Genomic DNA, 20,497 nt, shown 5'->3' with positions numbered 1-20,497 from the left:
CCTTGAGGACGAGCTGCTGTGCTTCAGTGAGGTTTGCATCGCGAGAGATGCGTTCAACTGTCTCCTCACTTAATTCTCTTAACTTGGCTGTGCATTTTTTAAGTTCTGCCTCCAACATCTTTTTTCCTTTCAAAAGGCGGACTTTGGACTTGTAGCAGGCAATCTTAGCCTTCCGCAGAAGATCAATGCGATTTTTGTTGGTCGGGCTTCTGAAAATACGAATGCGCTTCATTTTGTCTCTATTTTGCTGGCGGAAGTAATGTATACGCAAGGTGTCTTTCAATCTTTTGCAAAGGCTGCAACGTCCTTCTCGAGCCAACAACTTGCAGCTTCTATGACGCCACACACCATACGCATCAATATATGCACACTTAGGCTGAATGTTGCGGTACAACTTGTCACTTGGACCACCAGCACAAATATGCTGATTGTGAAACTTGCGCAGGACGCCTTCCAACTCATCAAGACGGTTCAAAGCAACCGAACCAGCTATGGCTTCAATTTCAACAAAGTGACCAGGAATAAAAGCCCGCAATGACAGCATGCCACTTGTTGAAACTTTCACTTCAAGTGTCGTTTTTTGCACAGGTGCCAGGTCATGATTCCTCGGCAAAGCCCCTTCCGCGAAGACGACAGCTTGTTCTCCGAAGCTTTGAATGATCTGTGTAGCCCATCTAGTGGTAGGAAGTTGAATGGTGGATGCATAACTGGAGAGGCGTGAAAACGTCAACGAATCACATGCGCTTGGATTGCTGCCCGACGCGTGACCTCTACGTTCCGCCTGTAATCCTGAGCCGGTGCCAACTTCAGTAGACTCTTCAGCGTTGTTCGGGTCATGCTGACTTGTATAGAGATCCACGTCGTCGACCTAACAAACAAAATAAGTTAAATATTATGTGCCTCGATTTTCGAACTTAGAAGGGTGGCAAATTGTTTTTGCTGATACTGCATGATCTGTATCGTAATAGTGCAAAAACAACCAAACGTGCTTGTCCGCGTCCTTTCTTGTCCTTTGTTGTTTCCTCGCTATTACGCTACAGATCGGTATCGAAAGAAGAAGCTCTATTACATTGAAACTCAGGTTTTTTTTTGCTAGAAATAATCCCTATGTAAAAGCTTAATTCACATGATGTAATCATATGCTCAACTGCTCAATCAATACCATGCTAAACTTGCAAATGCACTCAATAGAAACTTCCATCACAGTCATGCACCAACTCGCCCAGCAAGAAATTATTCTAAAATAAACTTCCATATGAGATAAATTAGGCGCGCAAAACACTTTAGCACTGTAATAAGATAAGACGAACCTTTTGTCGGTGGAAATCGGTGCTGGTATTTGGAGAGGGTCCTGCAACCTTCAATGGGAGACAGCGGCATGTTTCGTCAAGCGAATCGACAGGTGCACTGGCGCAAGCTGTGCGCATTTTCTTTAACGGGCTTGCTGATGAATCACTTTCAAATGGTTTTTCACGTGGTGGCTTTTCATAACTTGTTCCGGAAGACACCTTGGATGCGGCGAGTGCAAGCGTCTCGGAGCCCGCGGCTGTAGGCTTTCGTGTTTCAGGTGGCTTCATTGAACATTCCTTCGAAGTCGAATACTTCGAATACTCGGGGAAGATGCTGGGCACCGCGTCCGTCGACAGCACAGGTTTTTTGGGAGCGTTCAAAATGACGTTGTCATTGCACTGTGCGTAGTATGCTTTTGATATCATGTCCTCGGTAAAGTGTTTGGCGCACACATGGTCATTCGATTTCAAAAACCTTGTCTGCTCTGGGGACAGCCCTGCGCCACAGTTCGAGACGATAATTATCTGACGGAGCCTTGAAAAGCGGCACTCGTTCCGTGCAAGTTTGGTATCCTGAATTGCAGTTCGGCACGTAGCACTTCTTCCCCATAATGGCACTGAATCAAATCCTTGCCGTGACTGGCATTCGCGGGTTTGCCCAGCAGCAGCTAGGACATCACAATCACTCACAGACACGGTGGCGGCGAAAACCAGCGTTGGTGCACAGATACAGCCCACGTCTGCGGCTGGCTAGACCACTTGGGAGACAACCATCGCAAGACGAAGCAGCTAAACTTTTTCTTACAACGTGAGCGAAATGATGCTGCACGATAATGCACGATGTTGCACCGTGCCACCATGTAAGAAGTATAATCCTTTTTTTTTTTTTCTAACGCCGTGCAGCCAATTCCGGCGTTCGCCGCACGTCGCATTTTTCGGTCGCGAGCACGGTCGCGAGAAACGCGGTATGCGTTCCTTGCTCTAGTTGCTAGCGTGCACGGTTAAAAAAAATGCAATGAGGTGAAAAAAGAATGAAAAAAAAACGCGCGTTCGCCTCGTCGCAATAGGTTTCTTAAGCCCCCATGTCGCAGCGCCCCCCACGAAACTGCGGCCGGCGCATGTGTTAAAGGCGAACATTATCTGGACGCGCTCTCCTTCGCGGCGGGCGGAGAGTGTCCACACCTAAATTATTTTTCTTACACCGTGATATGTATGGATGCTTTGAGCGAGCCTTGCGCTAAAACCTCCACCTCACGGTGTGTTAAAACGTTGACGAAAGTAAACTTGTATTGGAAACGCGCCGAATGGGACGGTCGTTAAAACGGCGCGTTTTTTTGTTTTTTTCGAGGCTGGTGGCACAGACGTCACCGCCCCGTTATAAAGGGCATGCTCATAGCATCCCTCCATTTAAGGTCACTGTGAGAGGCAAGTGTGAAAGAAAATGCGCGTTCATGTCGCCTCCGTAATGTGTTTGGCGGTAGCTCAGTGGGCTAACGCCCTTCAGCCATCGTCGCGGACCGAGAGGTCATGGGTTCGATTCCGGAACTTTTTCTGATAGTTCTTTTTTTTTCTTTGCCATCTGATGGCATTCATTTTGCTGACGTACTTCCGAGACCGAAATACGTCATGAAAGTCTTGGTGTACCTCGGCATAAAACACTTTCGTGTTAAAAAGTGATGCAATATTATTGGCACTAACGTGAAATTTAACGTCATAATAGTCTTCTTATGCCCCTAATTGCTAAGGATTCGCGCTACGGTGAGCCGGCAAGTCCTTGGCGAGTTCGCTTGAAGCAAACGCTAGCTAAACTAATATCAACTCAAATACTTAAATACATAATATAGCGGAACAAAAACAAGGACAGAGAAAGAAGCACACAGGACGACCGCTAGACTTCAACTGAAAATTTTACTCTGGACACGTGACATGTAAAGTGTAAAACAACATCTAAACTGATGGAAACGTCACCATTCTGCCTTCGCATCAAGCTGCACGTGCCAAGCTACGCGTCGCGCATGCGCCCTTCCAAGAAGCCAATCTCCTTTTTTGTTAGGACAATTGAGGGCACACTTACACACCTATCCGCCTCCCTGTTTATATACATGGCCTCACAGATCTCACGTCGCATCTGGTCATGACCCCTTCCCAACACCCGAGTTGCACCAAATGCTGGGGCGCACCCGCAACGCTTACAATGATCGGCCAAGTGGCCCCCCGCGGCATATCAACTCATGTCTAAACAGCGGTGTTTAAGTGTACCGCCGTTTAATTCGCCTTGGTTTTACCAGGGAACCTTATTCCTGGAGCTTTTATTCTGCGATCGTGGCATCTTGCACAGTGGGATTAAAGTAAGCAGCAGCGTACCTCTCATGTTTCCAGCGTTGCTTATTTGCTTCGCACTTTCGCGGGGCCTTAAAGAAGGCATTGCTTGTGTGCTTCAGTTCTAACGAGAAAAAATGATGCCAGGTCACGCCAAAATGATGACACGCGGGATCGAATCCCGGCCGCGGCGGCTGCATTTTCGATGGAGGCGAAAGTGTTTGAGGCCCGTGTACTTAGATTTAGGTGCACGTTAAAGAACCCCAGGTGGTCGAAATTTCCGGAGCCCTCCACTACGGCGTCTCTCATAATCATATGGTGGTTTTGGGACGTTAAACCCCAGATAAAAAAAAATGATGACATTTAAGTTTTATTCAGTGGTCCTAATAGCGCAATTTTACCACACTCTACACAATGAGCAACAAGAGTAGTAATAAGTAGAGCACGGCACGGGCTCGGGCCTACCCGAAAACCCGGGCCTGGCCCGGCCCGTGGGCCAGGCCGGGCCGGGTAAAGTAGTTTTCACGGCGGGCCTGGGCCGGGCTCAGGCCTGAAGCTCCGGGCTTAGGGCCGGGCCCGGGTTTGAGGTGGCGGGCTCGGGTCGGGCCGGGCTTGGACTTCGCTTCATTCCTTAAGCTTCACTAAAGTGAGACACTGAATCGGTTTAGACCGATGAAGTGTACTCTGAGAGGCAGAACGTCATTAATTTCACCGTCAATGAGTTTATTATCAAAGGAGAAAATCAAGGTCAAAGTGCCATTTTGAAATTTCGCGCTGAAGTATCCGCACGTGACGTCACGGACTTCAAACTGTATTGGTCGTATTTTGGGGACATTGGCTGAGCGAAATTTGAAGTTGGCGTCGTTGCGTGCATTTTTCTGCGAGTTTTCTCTCTTACCACGAGTCTTGGCGCGACGAGCGTAGTGCTTTTAGAATGTTAAAAGAGTAATTTACTGGTAATAGAAAATTCGGTTTTCTCTTTAATGTGCCTTGTTCCGCGTACGCTGTGCATACATATATGTCTCGCATTTTATCTCGAAAAAGCGCTTTTTTTATGTGTGGTAAGCTATTTGGAGAAGTTTTATGAGGGATAACTACTGAACTTCTTTTGCTTCTTGCATATGAGCTACCTGATTTATCTGAAATGGACGAGCTAAAAAAAACTGGCTACGTATCTGCGTGCTTCGCTAAAGACGATAGAAGAGGCGCTGCGTGAGATATGGACGCCATCTGGCAATACGTCGGGAAACACGAGTGCTGTGTTGCAAGCTGGTAGTCCCGGCGCAGCGGCAGGCGAAGACCGGCGGTGACCAAAGCGACCGGTGGGGACGCCGGACAGCCCGAACACGCTGTTTGGCGCGATGCGCCGAAGGAGAAAAAACATCCGCACTCAAAGAGTACTCTCCACACACTCTCTTATTTACACGTCGCCTGCGTAAAGCAGGAATGCCAGAGCGGCGCCCCCTGGCATTCGTACAATGCAATACTGAACCGAAACCGAAACACAACATGAGCTTGTGCAGAGGGCACTGAGGAAGACAAGTTTCAGCGCAGTCGCATTTTCAGCGCAGCTTAAGAAACTAAGGTCTTTAAAATTGCGTATCTATGTATTTTCTATTAAAGGAACACACCACCTAATACTTACGTAATGACGTTGCGCCTCAGATATGCATAATATTTGCTTTTTGATCGACAGTGTTCACAAGTATGAACAGCCGTACCAGTTCAAGCTGGGTGGGCGGTAAGCAAGTGGTTCAACTTTGGCCGGGTGGCTGAATCGGGTGACGTGCCGACAAACAGAAAGACAGAAAGACAGACCAAAATTTCTGCGTTTAAGTTCTCCAAGAAAGACTATCGTCTTTAATTAAACAGACCAGGCGCTTATATGTAACATCTCGCTATTCCGTGTTTTGTTTGCTTTCGTTATTATTTTATATTCCAAATGTTACTCAGTAATTGCAGTAATAAATATAATATAATAAAATTAGACCTATGAGATGTCATCGCAAGAGCGATCACAGAGCTCCAAAGCGGGTAACTGTTGTTGAAAGTTAGAGCCCCCCTCTAAAACAAAAGGACTGCATGGAGTCTTGATACGTAGAATTCCTATAAAGGCACATTATTTTTCGGTGACTCTGTGACGGCTCCCAGTGGTCATGTGGCGCGAGATGGACATGCACAGCCTACTTTTTGTGCCCACATTGTTAACGTATGTGCTTTCGTCTTGTTGCGCTATATCAAGGGTCTCAAACTCACTTCAGCTAACAGGCCGCATTCACGAAAATTAACTCCCGCAAGGGCTAGGGCAATGACGAAGGTAGGAGCGTGGGAGGGGGAACAGGTTTTAAAACTACCATCATTTCACAGCAGACATTTCCCACATCTCATATAAGGGATCATTTCTGAAGGGGCTTTGGCGGCAGGATTCCAACAACATATCGATACCATTGTTACAAAATAGTGCGGAACGGAGCAACTTGGAGCGCGCCAGGCTCTATCGAAGAAGAGGAAACCGAGGGGCATCGAGGGCACGTGCACATGGCCGGCGCATCAGTTCGCCTTTAGTATTGCCATTAAACGGGCGTCTCTCTTTCACGTCTGGGGAACCAGTCATTTCATATCACCCTCATCACTGAAATCTGGACGCCGATTCTGAAATATAGCTTTTGTTTCATGGCTATATATCAACACATGGTGACCGCAGGGGGCGCCTCACGAGAAATATGCTTTCCATCTGTCATGCCTGTGTATCTCAAGAATATACTTATAAAGAAAAACACCCCACCGGCCGCCCCTTCTTTCCTTGAGATAAGCGCACGAAAGCGACGACGCCCTGTAGAGCGAACAGCAACGGCGTTCGCAGGGGCGGGGCGACGATCTTTAAAGCGCGCAATACGCGCGCACGTCGCGCCATCTATGTGGCCACTAAGAAAGCATGCTGAATTACATGGTGTATATAAATAGCTCGCCGTTAGCAGGCTGAGAGACGGTGCTGTCGTGGCCTAACGTCTAACGCGGCGGGCTGCAAAGCGAGAGGTCGCCCGTTCGATTCCGCGCGTCGGAAAGACTTCCTTAATTATTTTTCTTTGTGGCCTTTCTATATATATACATGCTTATACATATACGGTGAATGACGGCGACCGGGACGGACATTTTCCAGCCGAGACTGTCCATATAATTGCTATCGCAAAAAAAAATGGAATGAAGACAGTCATGTGCGGGCGGAGGGCCGCTAGCGAGAGGTCCGCGAGCCGCGTGTTTGAGGCCCTATATTGTGCGTTATATAGTGCGTGAGCTACATGATACTGGCGCAACGGCGTTGGTATGCGCAGGAATAGAATAGGTCCAATAAACAAGGCGTGGGGTGAAGTATATTCGCTTGACGAAATAGCTGGCTTGAAAAAGGAGAATGACAGATTCCGTGCCGGGTGATGTCCCCTTAACCTCGAACCATATGCATCCAATGAGTAAGATTCGAGAAGCTTAGTCACCCCTTTATTACCAAACTCGAACGAACCCCGTAAATATATCGAAATCGCTTCGTCCACCTCCTGCCAGTCCTAACCGCGTAGTCCAATGGCCACATTCTACCGATACAACATCGCTGGGAAGGCGTAAACCATTACAATATGAAAAAGAAACAGCATGGTGCGAACCGTACATAACATACACTGCTTAAAATTGCAAGGAGAAGCCCTCAAAGATGAGTTTTATAGCCTGGCATTGAAAAGTGGCACGACGTTCGGGAACGAGAGAAGTGAAGGGATGAGCTGGACAGCTATGGCCATTCTGCAGAGGTCCACAAAGACATCCTAGATTTGCTTCAGTAGTGGAAGTTAAGAAGAACGACTGCCCACGCCTTCAAAATTCGCAAGGCAGATGTGGTGCACCCGTGCGGCCAGCGCGAGCAGTGCAAGAAGCTTTAGCGCGGCAGGATATGTGATGCAACAGCGCATGGCGTGCTTAAAGCTGGAATATCTTGATACTTAGATTTTTCGCAAAATAACATGTGAAGATGTAAACTATAAACTATGCCATAAGAAACTTGCAGACTGTATGTACTGGCAGTGGTGTGGTATATGAAAATATTGATTTGGCAAATAGTTTTTTTCTTCCTTTCGGCTGCTTATACGCACACACGTGGTGCACGCGGTTCCATGCATTTGCCTAGATTAGTGTATTTACAACAAAGGTCACAAATTTGGTTTTAAATGCGAAGCATTTCTTAGCGAATGTTGTATCGCGATCATGTAGCTATGATCGCGCCCCGCCGTCCAACCGAGGCCCACGCACGGCGTTCGACGAGAGCCCTCGAACAAACGACCACATCAGTCCGACGCCGATGAACAAAGAGCGCGAGGCCCTCTGTTCTTTTATTCTTGTTCCTTTTCCAATGTACAATGTTGTTGGCCGAATGGCCTGTTTCACAACTGTTCCAGTCAGTTAACGGACGTTCGGTGGATTACCACTAGATGACCTCATCAGACATCATCACATCATCCCCTCCTTGAAAAAGGCGCTCTTAGTTATTGAAAGCAGAATAACAACGTTACATCCTAAACAACAAGCATGTCTGAAAATATGACATTCACACACGAAAGTAAAGAAATAATGATAAAAAGATATTGAAAGGTACTTATCACATTAGAACAACAAAACGAAAGAAAAAGAAACACAACAGACATATTAATGCACCGAGCAGCAAAATTACAAGACCTCGCATCAAGAGGCTAAAAACTACATCTTGTAGTCCTTGGTCCATCTTGGCGGTTGGCGCTTGCGTACTGGACGCCCAGTTTGAGCGTTCGATTCCGCCTGTTCGCTGCTACTGTCAGCTGATGGTGGCATCGCGTTATCTTCCCCCTCCTGGTTGCAGAGGTCTGCAGTGGTAGATGGCAGGTATTCAGGCGTTGGTAGATCTACCTCAGTCAGAGTATTTCTGTGCGGAATATTTGTGGCATTATGGGTAACATCAGAGCCTTCGTCGGTGAGCGGGCAGCCGAAATAGCGAGCTAGTCCGGCATATGAATAATCTGGGTGTGGAAGGCATTCATCAGTCGCTGCATGCGGCGGTATTCGCACTAATTTCGAAACATTCCAAGTCTTACCGTCACTAAGTAGAAATGAGTTTTGACCTCTCCTTTGCATGACTTGAAAGGGGCCTAAGTATTTGTTTGTACCTGTTCGGTGTGACCGAACTTTAACAAAATCCCCAACTTGTACTAAGGGGTACTTGGCGCCTCTACGCTTATCGACATAGGCTTTCATCTGTTGCTGCTTACTCTCTATTCTGTTGCGAGTTTGCGATTTCAGGAATGAACTGTCCTCTGATTGCGCTCCATTATGGGACTGATTGGTAGTTACGTTCTGCGGCAGATTTGGTTTTCGGAACTTTGAGTCCGCGTTACTCAAATCCAATTTTGTTCGAGGCTGTCGGCCATGTAAAAGTACTGCGGGAGAAACTCCCGTTGTCGCATGTGGTGAAAATCGATACAAGGCTAGATACTCCAGAACGGTCTGTTTCACTGGTTTGCCTTCCAGCTGTGCGACCTGTATTGCTTCCTTCAGTACTCTATTAAACCGTTCGATTAAGCCATTGGATTGCGGATAATAATTCGATGATTTGCAGTGCTGAATGCCTCTTTCCTTTAGAAAATCCTGGAACGGTTTGGAAATGAATTGAGGACCATTGTCGGTAACGATTTGGCTTGGGAATCCCTCTCTGCTGAAGAGAGATTTAAGAAAATCCATGACGTCGTGCGATGTCGTGGAGGAAGTAAAACATACTTCCGGCCATCGAGAGTAATAATCCATGACAGTAATTGCATAAGTTGGACTGGGTGTGATGTTCAAGGGTCCGACTATATCCATGGCTAACTTTTGCCAGGGCTGATCTGGCCAAGGAACAGGTTGTAAAGGCGCAAAGGCCGGTTTGGCCGACTTATCTGCTGACTGACATATGAGACAATTTTTGACACATTCCTCGACTTGCCTATCTAAATGAGGCCACCAGTATCTCTCTCTTAGAAGTTCCTTTGTGCGGACTATGCCAGGATGCAATTCATGTGCCAACTGCAAAAAAGTGGAGCGAAGCACTTCGGGAATTACTATGCGATCTGCGCGCATTAGAAGACCATCTACCAGGGACAATTCATCTTGAATGTGAAAAAATGGGATCAGGTCAGCCGATAGCGCCTTCTTATGTAACCAGCCTTTACTGAGTTGCTGAATTACTTTAGTCAACGTAGGGTCATTGGCTGTAGCAGCCTGTACGGTAGCTTTGTCAACTGCCGAAGTTACCAGCGACACTATTTCTTCTTCTTCCTCAGTACTGGCGTTATGTTCGCTGATGGGCAGTCTTGACAAAGCGTCTGCAACGTTATTTTGCGTGCCTCTGCAATACTCTATTTGAAAGTTGTAATACAGTAACCGAGCTGTCCATCGAGAAATGCGTAATGGTCGACGACCAGAATCTCCAGCTGATAGTAAAGCAACTAATGCTTGGTGATCGGTTCTGAGTGTAAAGCGTCTACCCCACAGATACACGTGCCATTTTTCGCAAGCGAATAAACACGCAAGCGCTTCACGTTCCCCTACTGAATATTTCCTTTCAGCCGGTGAGAGGGCGCGTGATGCAAAGGCTACTGTGTGAAGATGTGATCCCTCCTTTTGCTGTAAGACCGCTCCTAACCCGACGTCCGACGCGTCCGTAGTGACTATGACAGGTAGCTCAGGGTTGAACATCTGCACAACAGGTTTGCATGCCAACCTCTCTTTCAACTGGTCAAAGCCCTTCTGAGCTTCAGCCGTCCATTCGAATGACTGACCTTGTCGGAGCATTTTGCGCAACGGTTCCACCAAATCTGCATAATGATGTAGGAACTTGGCATAGTAGCCGGTCAATCCTAGGAATGACTGAAGGGACTTGATGTCATGTGGTGCAGGTGCACTAACTATCGCTTTAATTTTTGATTCCATGGGAGAGAGACCTTCAGCCGAAATGTTGTGACCCAAAAATGTTAGTTCTCGCACTGCGAAAACGCATTTATGATTCAATTTCATCCCTGTGTTGTAAATGCGTGATAGCACTTCCTTCAAGTTGCGGTCGTGCTCCGACTTGGTCCTTCCCCAAACCAAAATGTCATCTAAATAACAGACTACGTTAGCACAACCCTTCAAAACATTTGACATAAGCTTTTGAAACGTAGCTGGGGCGGAAGCTAGTCCAAAACACACTCTTTTAAATCTAAATAGTCCCTCATGAGAAATGAATGTTGTCAACTCACGACTATTTTCTGTAAGTCCTACTTGATGGTATGCCGAGGCTAAGTCCAGCTTTGAGAACCATGTGGCTCCGGCGAGCAGTTGCAGAAGCTCCTCGGTATGCGGAAGAGGGTAACCGTCGACTACGATGGCCTTGTTGGGTTCCCGCAAGTCCACACACAGGCGCAGCGATCCATCCTTCTTTTTCACTACCACTAGTGGAGACACCCACTCCGATGCGTCGACGCGTTCGATTATGTCTTCGTGTTCCAAGCGTGCTAGTTCGTCAGAGACCTGCTGTCTGAGTGCCAGAGGAAGGCGTCTCAGTTTGGCACTCACGGGAGTTACATCCGGTCGGCGTTTGATCTGATGCACGTAGTCTTTGACAAATCCAAGGCCTTCTGAAAACAGTGCTTCAAATCCTGGAGGCGTGTTTTCCGGAAGCTCCAAATGATTTGTAGTAGTGTGAAGGCAAGTCAGGGTTGAGCCTACAATATTAATTTGTAGCTTCTGGATGGCGTCAAGGCCGAGCAGCGAAGTACCTTTCTGTGTGACGTAAAATGTCACAGTTGCTTGAGTACCGCTGTATTCGATCTCCGCTTCGAAAGTGCCGAGACTAGGAATCAACTTGCCAGAATAGTCCCGAAGACCCAGCGCTGAAGGAGACAAGGTGCAAAATCTTGCAAAATATTTCTGAAAATCGGCGTTATTTACGAGGGATACGGCAGCGCCAGTATCCACAAGAAGAGGAAGCGTATTTCCTTTAAATGTTATGCGGACGACGATTTCCTTCTTGTAACGTGGCAGTTCTACGCCAAGAACATGTGGAGAATTCAGGACAACATGTTCTTCTACAGTGGAGACAGCGGCTTGCGACGCTCCCACTTCTGCGGACTGTTGTTGACGGCAAACAACTGCAAAATGTCCAATCTTCCCACATTTGTGGCACTGTTGACTGCGGGCTGGGCAGTTTCTTGCATTTGCTTCGTGCTTCATGGAACCGCAACGGTAGCAAAAGGATCGACGACCGTTATCTTGGTTGCTTCTGGCACCTTCTTCTGCTGCACGGACGCCATGGCGTAAGCCCGCTGCTGCGTAGTTGCGTCGAACGCTATCTGGCTCATGAACGGGCGCGCGAAATCCAGAAGATGCTTGAAGGACACACTGCTCATCTAGCGTCCGATTTTGCACTGCAGATTCGTCGATGCGTTGGACTGGTGCTCCATCATAAACAGCGTTAGCTTGCTGTATTGCTTCCAAAGCTTTGCCGATTTCATCAGCCTTGGCCAACGTAAGTGTTCGGCCAGCGTTCAAGAAACGCTCGCGCAACGCTGGGCTGGAGACTCCTTCAACGACTTGATCACGTATGCGTTCGTCGAATGTCGAACCAAATTCACAAGTCAACGCCAGTTGTTTGAGTTCAGCGACATACTGGGTGAAAGGCTCGCCCGGCAGTTGCAGCCTCCTGCAGAACTGATGCCGCTCAACGATGAAATTTGTTGCATCCTCGAAGAGCAGGTTTAAGTTATTCAGTAACTCCGTGTAGTCGTCCGATTCTCCCGTGCGACGCTCAGATGTCGAAACCGGTGCAGTTGAAACTTGAGGTTGCGGGGCTGTGGGCGTTGCGTCTGTAGGGACGCTGGCTGCTGCTGCTTGCTTCACTTCTTCATTGTTAAAGTACTGACGCTGTCCCTCCGCTCCGAGTGATGTCAGGAGAAGAGCCGCTTTTCGCTCTGCTGACCAGTCGCTGCCTCCGACCGACACAAGGTACGCCTTGAAAAGCTTTAGCCATCGCTTCCACGGCACTGGAGGGTTACCAGGTGCAGATAAGAACGGTGCTGGAGCTACGACTGACATCATTCCAGAAGAGGCACGAGTGACGCATACAGGAAACTGAAGTCAAGCGTAAATAATTGTAAACTGAAGCGTTGCACTCACAAGTTTTTTCTCGTCGCCATTTTGTTGTATCGCGATCATGTAGCTATGATCGCGCCCCGCCGTCCAACCGAGGCCCACGCACGGCGTTCGACGAGAGCCCTCGAACAAACGACCACATCAGTCCGACGCCGATGAACAAAGAGCGCGAGGCCCTCTGTTCTTTTATTCTTGTTCCTTTTCCAATGTACAATGTTGTTGGCCGAATGGCCTGTTTCACAACTGTTCCAGTCAGTTAACGGACGTTCGGTGGATTACCACTAGATGACCTCATCAGACATCATCACAGCGAACCTTTGGCTCTTTGAGCGTTTCTATCTATCTATCTATCTATCTATCTATCTATCTATCTATCTATCTATCTATCTATCTATCTATCTATCTATCTATCTAGCCGCCTACATCTGGGTGCTCTCATGATCGCCTCCTTAATTTGGTGTAGACGAAAATTTGCATGGGAGGGTAAGAGGATTTGACGATTATCACTGCCGGGTGATGACGTGAATAACGTAAAAATCCTGTCGCGTACGTGGTCAAACCCTCTCCTTCAGACACGTGTGCCACATAGCCGTTTGACACGGGCCGTGGTGTACGGGTATGCGCCACAGGTGATTGACAGTTTTATCTACCCAGGAGCGGCGAGAACAGGTATTGGTAATTTAAATGTGAGAGCGTTAAGAAAAACCCACATCGGCAGTGTTGACCCCACGAATCGAATGAATCAGAATTAGGATCCCAGCAGGAATCGAACCCAAGCGTTCTGCTTGTCAATCTGGTATTCTACCACAGAGCCACGCCAGGTCTGTCAACTGGTTTGGAAAAACAGCCTATGCAGGCGTAATGTTGGTGAAACGTCCATTCTGTTTGTGACGCTGGCTATTTAATTTTACAAGAAAGCAATAAACACTACATATGTACTCCTACGGCACAGGCGTCGTATCAGATTAACGTCTGTGATTTCAGTGTTGCAGATGCTTTTATAGCAGTCTAATAAACATTAAATTTGTATTCCTATGATTCAGCAAGCTATATTGAAGCATTGCTCGACCCGGGTGGAATACATTTACCAAAGTTACTTGTGATATTCACATGATTGCATCATAAAGTGCACTTAGTTTCGGTAATACTGACGCATGTGCTCTAACGCGAAGGCTGACGTTGCGTCGTACCATAAATTACCCTTCAAACGCCAGTGTTGTCGACGTGCCTGGTAAGTCCACGATGTGCACACAGCTACTACACTTACAAAAGATGTCGATCCACCTCGTAACGCTTGGCTCGAAGGCATAAAGTACAGCATAGAAACACTCGCTCACTGCTTCGCATGAAACCGATTCCCACAACGCGTATGATCTGCCCAACTTTTTTTTTCCCTCTGTTTCTCTTGCTGTGGCAAGGTGCTACAATGGTGAAGACAGGTGGTACATATCGAGAAGGGTGCACGATTGGCTTTGTGGTTAGAGCATGTTATAAATTTATATAGTCTATAGAGTGCAATAAAAACAACGTGAAGTGAGCGTTTTGTTCTCTGCCAAGCCAATCTAGAACACATGCTCTGGCGGTGTTCTGTGTTACGCGGCGGCGAAGTCATCATGCCATCGAAATGGGGGGCTGCTATTACCAGTGCCGCTCTAGAAGAACAGCTATATGGACAGTCCAACGGGCCCGCGACGCAGCAGAGAGGCTTGGTCTTTCTGTTCCGATGTCGGAGCGGCCCGCAACGTGCTAGAGCGCGTTCCGATGGACCATATAACAAAGTTTATCCATCCATAAATCCATCCTTTGTTGTTATTGCGCTCCCTATCGAAACTGAACTCGTGCTGCAAATCACTTTCCTTGCTAGAATGTCTGCTACAAAACGCCCTTCATGATCCCCAGTGTATTTCCCGAAAAAAATGAGTACAGTATACCACTGCCCAACAAACATTCATTGTATCCAGTATGTCCGCTCAACTGTTTGCACCGTGAGCCCCTTTCTACAAGAAATTACCGTATGTTAAAGTATAATTGTTAGCGAAACATGCGCCAACAAAGCGCAGATATGTGCCACTCAAACACCTTGCTGTCATTTCCATGTTCGGGCAACACCACCTAGATTACTGTGTCGGGCCTCAGTCGGGCCTGATCTGTGGTCGGGCCGGGCCGGGCCGGGTAGGCGAAATTTTTTCTCGGGTTCGGGCCCAGTCCGGGACTCATTTTGAGGCACCGGGCCGGGTTCGGGCGGGTAAATTTGAACAAGTTACGGGCCCGGCCCGCGCCGTGAATTACGGCCCGTGCAGTGCTCTAGTAATAAGTACAGAATGTGCGTACACTACGTGCACTATGTTTTGCCTTATGTTCCGATAAATTAACCTTACGAGTAACGTATACAGGCATACGAAATGTCGCGCGACAGGTAACTTACCAATCTGCTCACCGATAACAGGAAATATAGTAAGCACCGCGTGTTCATGAAGGAAACCGGGCATGAGGAATACTGATCCATGAAAATCCAGCAAGCACATTATATACTCCGATCCGTTGGCCCACTGTCTTATGTAGAAGACATAGGTTGCCAGGCGTACGCGTGTTGCTATTGCATCCTTGAACACGACATCTTTTCTGCGAATGTTTTTACTCTTTCTTGTTCCTTACCTCTCTATCCCCGCTTAAACCTTCCCCAGTGCAGGGTAGCACACCGAAAAACTTCAGGTTAACCTCTCTGCCTTTCACTTAACCTTTCTCTCTCTCTCTCTCTCTCTCTCTCTGCGAGTACCGAGGAAAGCGTTCGGCGTTAAATGTTAGCCGCGTCGTGCCGTTGCGAGTTGAACACCGTAATCAACACGTTCACCAACGATGAAACGCAACTCGCAACTCCGCGCATAGCAAAAATATTTCAATATTTCAAAAATACCACAATATTTCAGAGAACGCATGCAAGTGCGAAACACCAGAACACGTGAGGGGGCGTGTCGTCGCAGACAAACTTTACGAGCGCGCGTTTCCATGCACCGCCAGGGCAAAACCGCTGAATAACAATAACGTGCGCCTCTCTTCAATTGCTACAGGTGGCGCTACAAAAAATGTTTTTGGTAATAATTAAACACTGCCATTCATTCTTGGCACATTACACAGACATAATATTATTCGGTGAATAAATGCCATTTGTAAAACATAAAGATTGCTTCGTCTTGAATGAAACTTGGTTTTTCTCTATTAGTCTTTGTTCCCTCCAAACATAGTCGCGCTTCAATCGCAGCACCCATAACTCCCGTTGCTGATGTCGCAGTCAATAAGTTCTGAACTGCTTTTCGCCCGAAGCTTCGCGACCTATTTGGATCGACCTTGCGGTATGCGCGGCGTCCAGGTTCGGAGGCTTGCGCTCCTATGTACACGGTGGCTCGATGACGGAAGAAACGCGTCATATCTAGCCTGATGTGCGCTGCCGGACGCCGGCGCGAGTTGACAAACTGCTGTTCTCGCTCGTTGTGCTTCTGCCGCTCCCAGTTTCAGTGAATGCGTGCAGGCTAACCTTGAGGCGCGACAATGTCATACCGATCGTTGAGAAAAAGAAAAAATTTGTGGTTTTCACGTACCTTCAGTGGAACAGGGAGCGGCACTCGTTGGCGGACAAAAGCCGCCGATGCAGGGAGCTTGAAGTCACGTGGTAGTAAACTCTCAAATAGTGGGTAAAAATCACTTTATAGAAAACTCCCCACGTAGTAAAATTGGATTGTGACATCCTTTTACAGCGTTCTTCAAGTGTGGTGGTAAAACCATCTGATGTGAAGAAAGTAAAGTGGACGAAAGTGGACGTTTTTCACATTTAAGTCCTAATTACTACAAATAACCCCACTTATACTTTCCTTGGCATTGTTGGCTGTTAGTTCTCATTAATACTGTGTCTAAGAAAGAAAAAACGAGTAGGTGCTTTAGATCGAATACCTGTACCATTACTATAGATACACAGCGCGCGCGCGTGTGTATGTCTGTGTGCGTGTGTGTGTAAGAACACGCATTAATAAGTAGCGCTGCTGGGGGGGGCGGCACGACACGCTTTGCGTTTCCCTCTAGTCCGGGCGTGGTGTTCAAACACATTTTAACATGCCGCGGGATGGCGACCAAGTTCTGCGTCCAATATGCGACGCTCTTCAGGCTATCACACCTCGTTCTCTGATTACGCTTTCACCGTTAAGTACTACAGCTACCACAAGGTTTTGTGTAATCATATAACATGGACGTTAGTCGTCGGGATGGAGATGTACCACAAATCATCAAAGTGGTTGCATCCACGTTAAACGGTGCTATAGCTGCCAGACATCAATATACATTGTTCAAACTCTCTTATATCAATGTACAGTAAACATTCAGTTACTTCCATAAGGGCACGGTTTACTTTCGTGTTATTCCGATTCCTATGATGGAGAGATCAACTATCTTTTTTTTTCTTCTTTTTCTCTTTGTTTTTTTTTTCAATTTCTCGCACCTTCTATCTTTATTTCCTTTTTTTCCCTTTTCTTCTCTCTCTTTCAATGCTATGCTGTGCTCTCTCCCCCTGCGCACCCACACTTCGCTTTCCCACCACCTCGGAATACTATACTAAGGAAGACTATGTATGTTATGCTCTGCTAGCGTGCCTGAATAGCCGACTGGTTGCTATACTCACCTTCGCATCGTGGGTATGCGGGTTCGAATCCCGCCTCATGAAGGGCTTTTTCGCCAAGAATGTATCTCAACTCTGCCTTTCTTTCTTTATCTCTCTCTGTCCTCGTTCTGTCACCCATATTTCATTCCACGCCAAACAAATCGGCGCACGTGTTCTGGGACCGTTGGAGAAAATGAAGATGAGGACAAAGATGAAGAATGGGGCGAAGATTGAGCGTGCCGGTTCATGACGATGATCGATAGTTTTCGCGGATTACAAGCAACGGCTGGCATAAACAGCTCCGCCGTCAAAAAAGTTCATGCCATGTCTGCATAATTAAGACTCGAACGTTTACATCTGCGTGAACATTACATTTAACGGCTAGATTTGTGAATACATGACGTGGTTAACTCGAGAAATTGCGCGTCCAAGTCGTTATGCCAAATTTTTATGCCGCGTTTTCTACACATGATTGTATACGTTAGGCACGTTGCAGCAAATGTTTCCCGTAGTCTATATATTTCAATCGCTTTTGGTGACGAGTTCCCTACGCTCAATTCACCGCGATTATTCTGCAGGTGCCGACGTTCGCATACGAGAAGCGGCTGTCCCGCATCGAGACGCTCCGCCTGGCCATCATGTACATAGCCTTCATGACTGAAGTCGTGGGCTGCTCTAAGGACGACGCTGAGCCATGTGCAGAGGACGCACTGGTTGCGCCACCAAATGCTGGCAGCGTCGCCGGCTTTCCTTCGCACCACCACCATCACCACCAGCTCACCGGGGATGTGCCGTTGGAAGACGCGGCCCTTTGGGGTCCGGGACGGCAGCTAGCTGTGGCCACGGGTGCCGACACCCTCGGCCACTTGTGCCCATCCTCGAGACAAGTGTGACCTCTGACGCTGCTGGAGCCGGCGGCATACGTGTTTCCCAGGTGAACTGGAACAGCCTCGGTGACCAGCAGCAGCGGTGATGGAACGAGTGAAGCCGACGGACTAGTCAGCGCTGGTGTTGGGGCATGTGTTGCGATAAGGTTGTGGCTGAACCCCAACCGCCGTCCCTGTGAATTTGACTGACAGTTCGGCAATGTGTCGCGGTTCCGTCAACAGTGTGGTAAAAAACACTGGGTTATCAACAACAGTGTACCTTGTTGCGGTCGTGCAAGCATATGAGTTTGCCGTAGCGCTCACTTGAGGGGTATATTGAAGGCAACTTTGCCAGAATGCGCTGGAATTGGTTAGCTACCACGCTTTCTTGGTCATGCCACACGACCATGGGTGATGGAGCACAGATTACCGCATGTTGCGATAATTAGAAACGAATTTTCGGAGTGGCTAATCATACGCTTACATTTGAGCGAAATATATCTGTAATTGTGCTAGTCATTGTGTTCCTAAAGAAGGAATAATAATTGCGCAATTGTCCAATAATCACGGATATCGTGCAGTGCTTACCAGTGGATGTCTAGAGTTGGGGCACATAATATGCAGGTGAATTGTTGGCTGAATGGCTTACACAAAAGATCCTAAGGAATGTACGTTTTACTTGGAAACGCACTACGCAGCAATTTTCTCACTGAAAGTCTACTTGCAGAAACTTGTTGCAGTTATGTGCGTCCTTATTTACCTTCTTCCTGTGGTCTCTGTAGCATATAGGCGCACTTGAGTAGTCTGAAGCATTTCAAGGATGGTACGTTAGTGTTGTATATCAATCGGGCAGCATTGAGAAAGCTTGTAAAAGGCCTTTATTCGGATAGCCACTGGACACAGCGGATCATCAGTCCTTTTTTTTTCTTTTGGTGGTGACGTCACATCTCAATCCACGTCTTTCGCGGAGTAGATAACTTGCAGTGCATTCTTTCATAACCAGTATAATTTAACCTGTTCCTTTGGTTGAGGAAAAGTGATGTGCTATACGAAAACACTGAAAATAGTCTTGCACTAATTTACCATATTGTAAATCTTGTTCTGGTATATGATTTGACCTTTGTTAATGTGCAATCAATAAAAACATGGTTTCATGGTTTTGACTGAATAGCGAAGCACATATTACAAAGGCACTCCGCCTGTCTTGGTTTGTTTCTCCTTTCATTCTGGCGCTTTCGATTTCTCTTCATTATAATTTGCAAACAGGCTCCATTCGCTGCTGTGGTACAACTACACACAGTTAACCGCCGTGACGGCTTCATGGCTGCGGCGTCGCGCTTAGCAGTGCTGCGACATATCCATGACACCTGCTAGAGATTGATTCCTGGCCACAAAGGTCCCATTTTGATGGACGCAATGTGCTAAAACGGCAGCATCTATAAATTTAAGCGCACAATAAAGTGCCGCTAAATACTTCTGGAGTCTTTTTATGTGGCGTCGCTCATAATCACATTGTTTTTAATGAACGTAAAAGCCACGAAATTCGTTTTTGTGGCGAAATTTTCATATTGTATTGGCAGTGTCAAGTGCAGGTGACAGGTCCTTACACATCAATAGTCCAGGTCTCGTTAAACTCATGCGTTCCGTAGTGACTACTCTAGGCTTTGGCTAAGATGTGAGGAAACAATACAGTCATTACATTGCTTTACTGCTGAAACGAAATCCGCAGGTTCGACCATGAGCGCGGCGGACGCATTTCGATGAAGGCAAAATGCTAGAGGCCCGTGTACTTCGATTTACGTGCACGTTAACGAAACAAAGGTGGTCAAAAGTCCTTACACGGCATGCCTCATAATCATATCACGGTTTTTGGTCGGTAAACGTCTACAAATTATTATAATTTTTATTAGAATCCACATAAATAAATCTACCATCGCTTCAGTTCTGTTTCTAGAGATGTTAAAGCCTGGTAAATTAGAATGAATAGACCGAATGCTTACGCACAAAAGCAGCACCCCATGGCCAAAATTTTCTCTACTTTTCCCAGTTCCTTATTTTTATTCAGTGCAGTTTTCGCTGGGCTTCATACTAAAGCTCGAAAAACTAGTTTAGTTCATCCCTATACGTCCCGTTTGCCAGAATTGCCTTTCGTACCCCGTTTTTTTTTTTTTCATGTTACTTTTTATCTCCGAATTGTTTGC

The 20,497-nt window shown here is 47.1% G+C and overlaps 1 protein-coding gene across 1 annotated transcript in view; it reads left to right on the top strand.

Annotated features, from left to right (window-relative positions):
• LOC119386491 (class A basic helix-loop-helix protein 15) overlaps positions 1-19,439 on the top strand; it is a 127,648-nt gene extending 108,209 nt beyond the window's left edge. Inside the window, exon 2 of the mRNA XM_037653761.2 lies at positions 18,009-19,439. Within this exon, the coding sequence (XP_037509689.1) occupies positions 18,009-18,323 (315 nt within the window). The 3' untranslated portion in view covers positions 18,324-19,439. The remainder of the gene's footprint in view (positions 1-18,008) is intronic.
• Positions 19,440-20,497: the final 1,058 nt, after the last annotated feature.

This window comes from Rhipicephalus sanguineus, chromosome 3 (genome assembly GCF_013339695.2).
Source record: "Rhipicephalus sanguineus isolate Rsan-2018 chromosome 3, BIME_Rsan_1.4, whole genome shotgun sequence".
Classification (NCBI taxonomy): Eukaryota; Metazoa; Arthropoda; class Arachnida; order Ixodida; family Ixodidae; genus Rhipicephalus; species Rhipicephalus sanguineus.
Note: the sequence above shows the minus strand (reverse complement) of the source record. Positions and strands in the feature narration are given on the sequence as shown.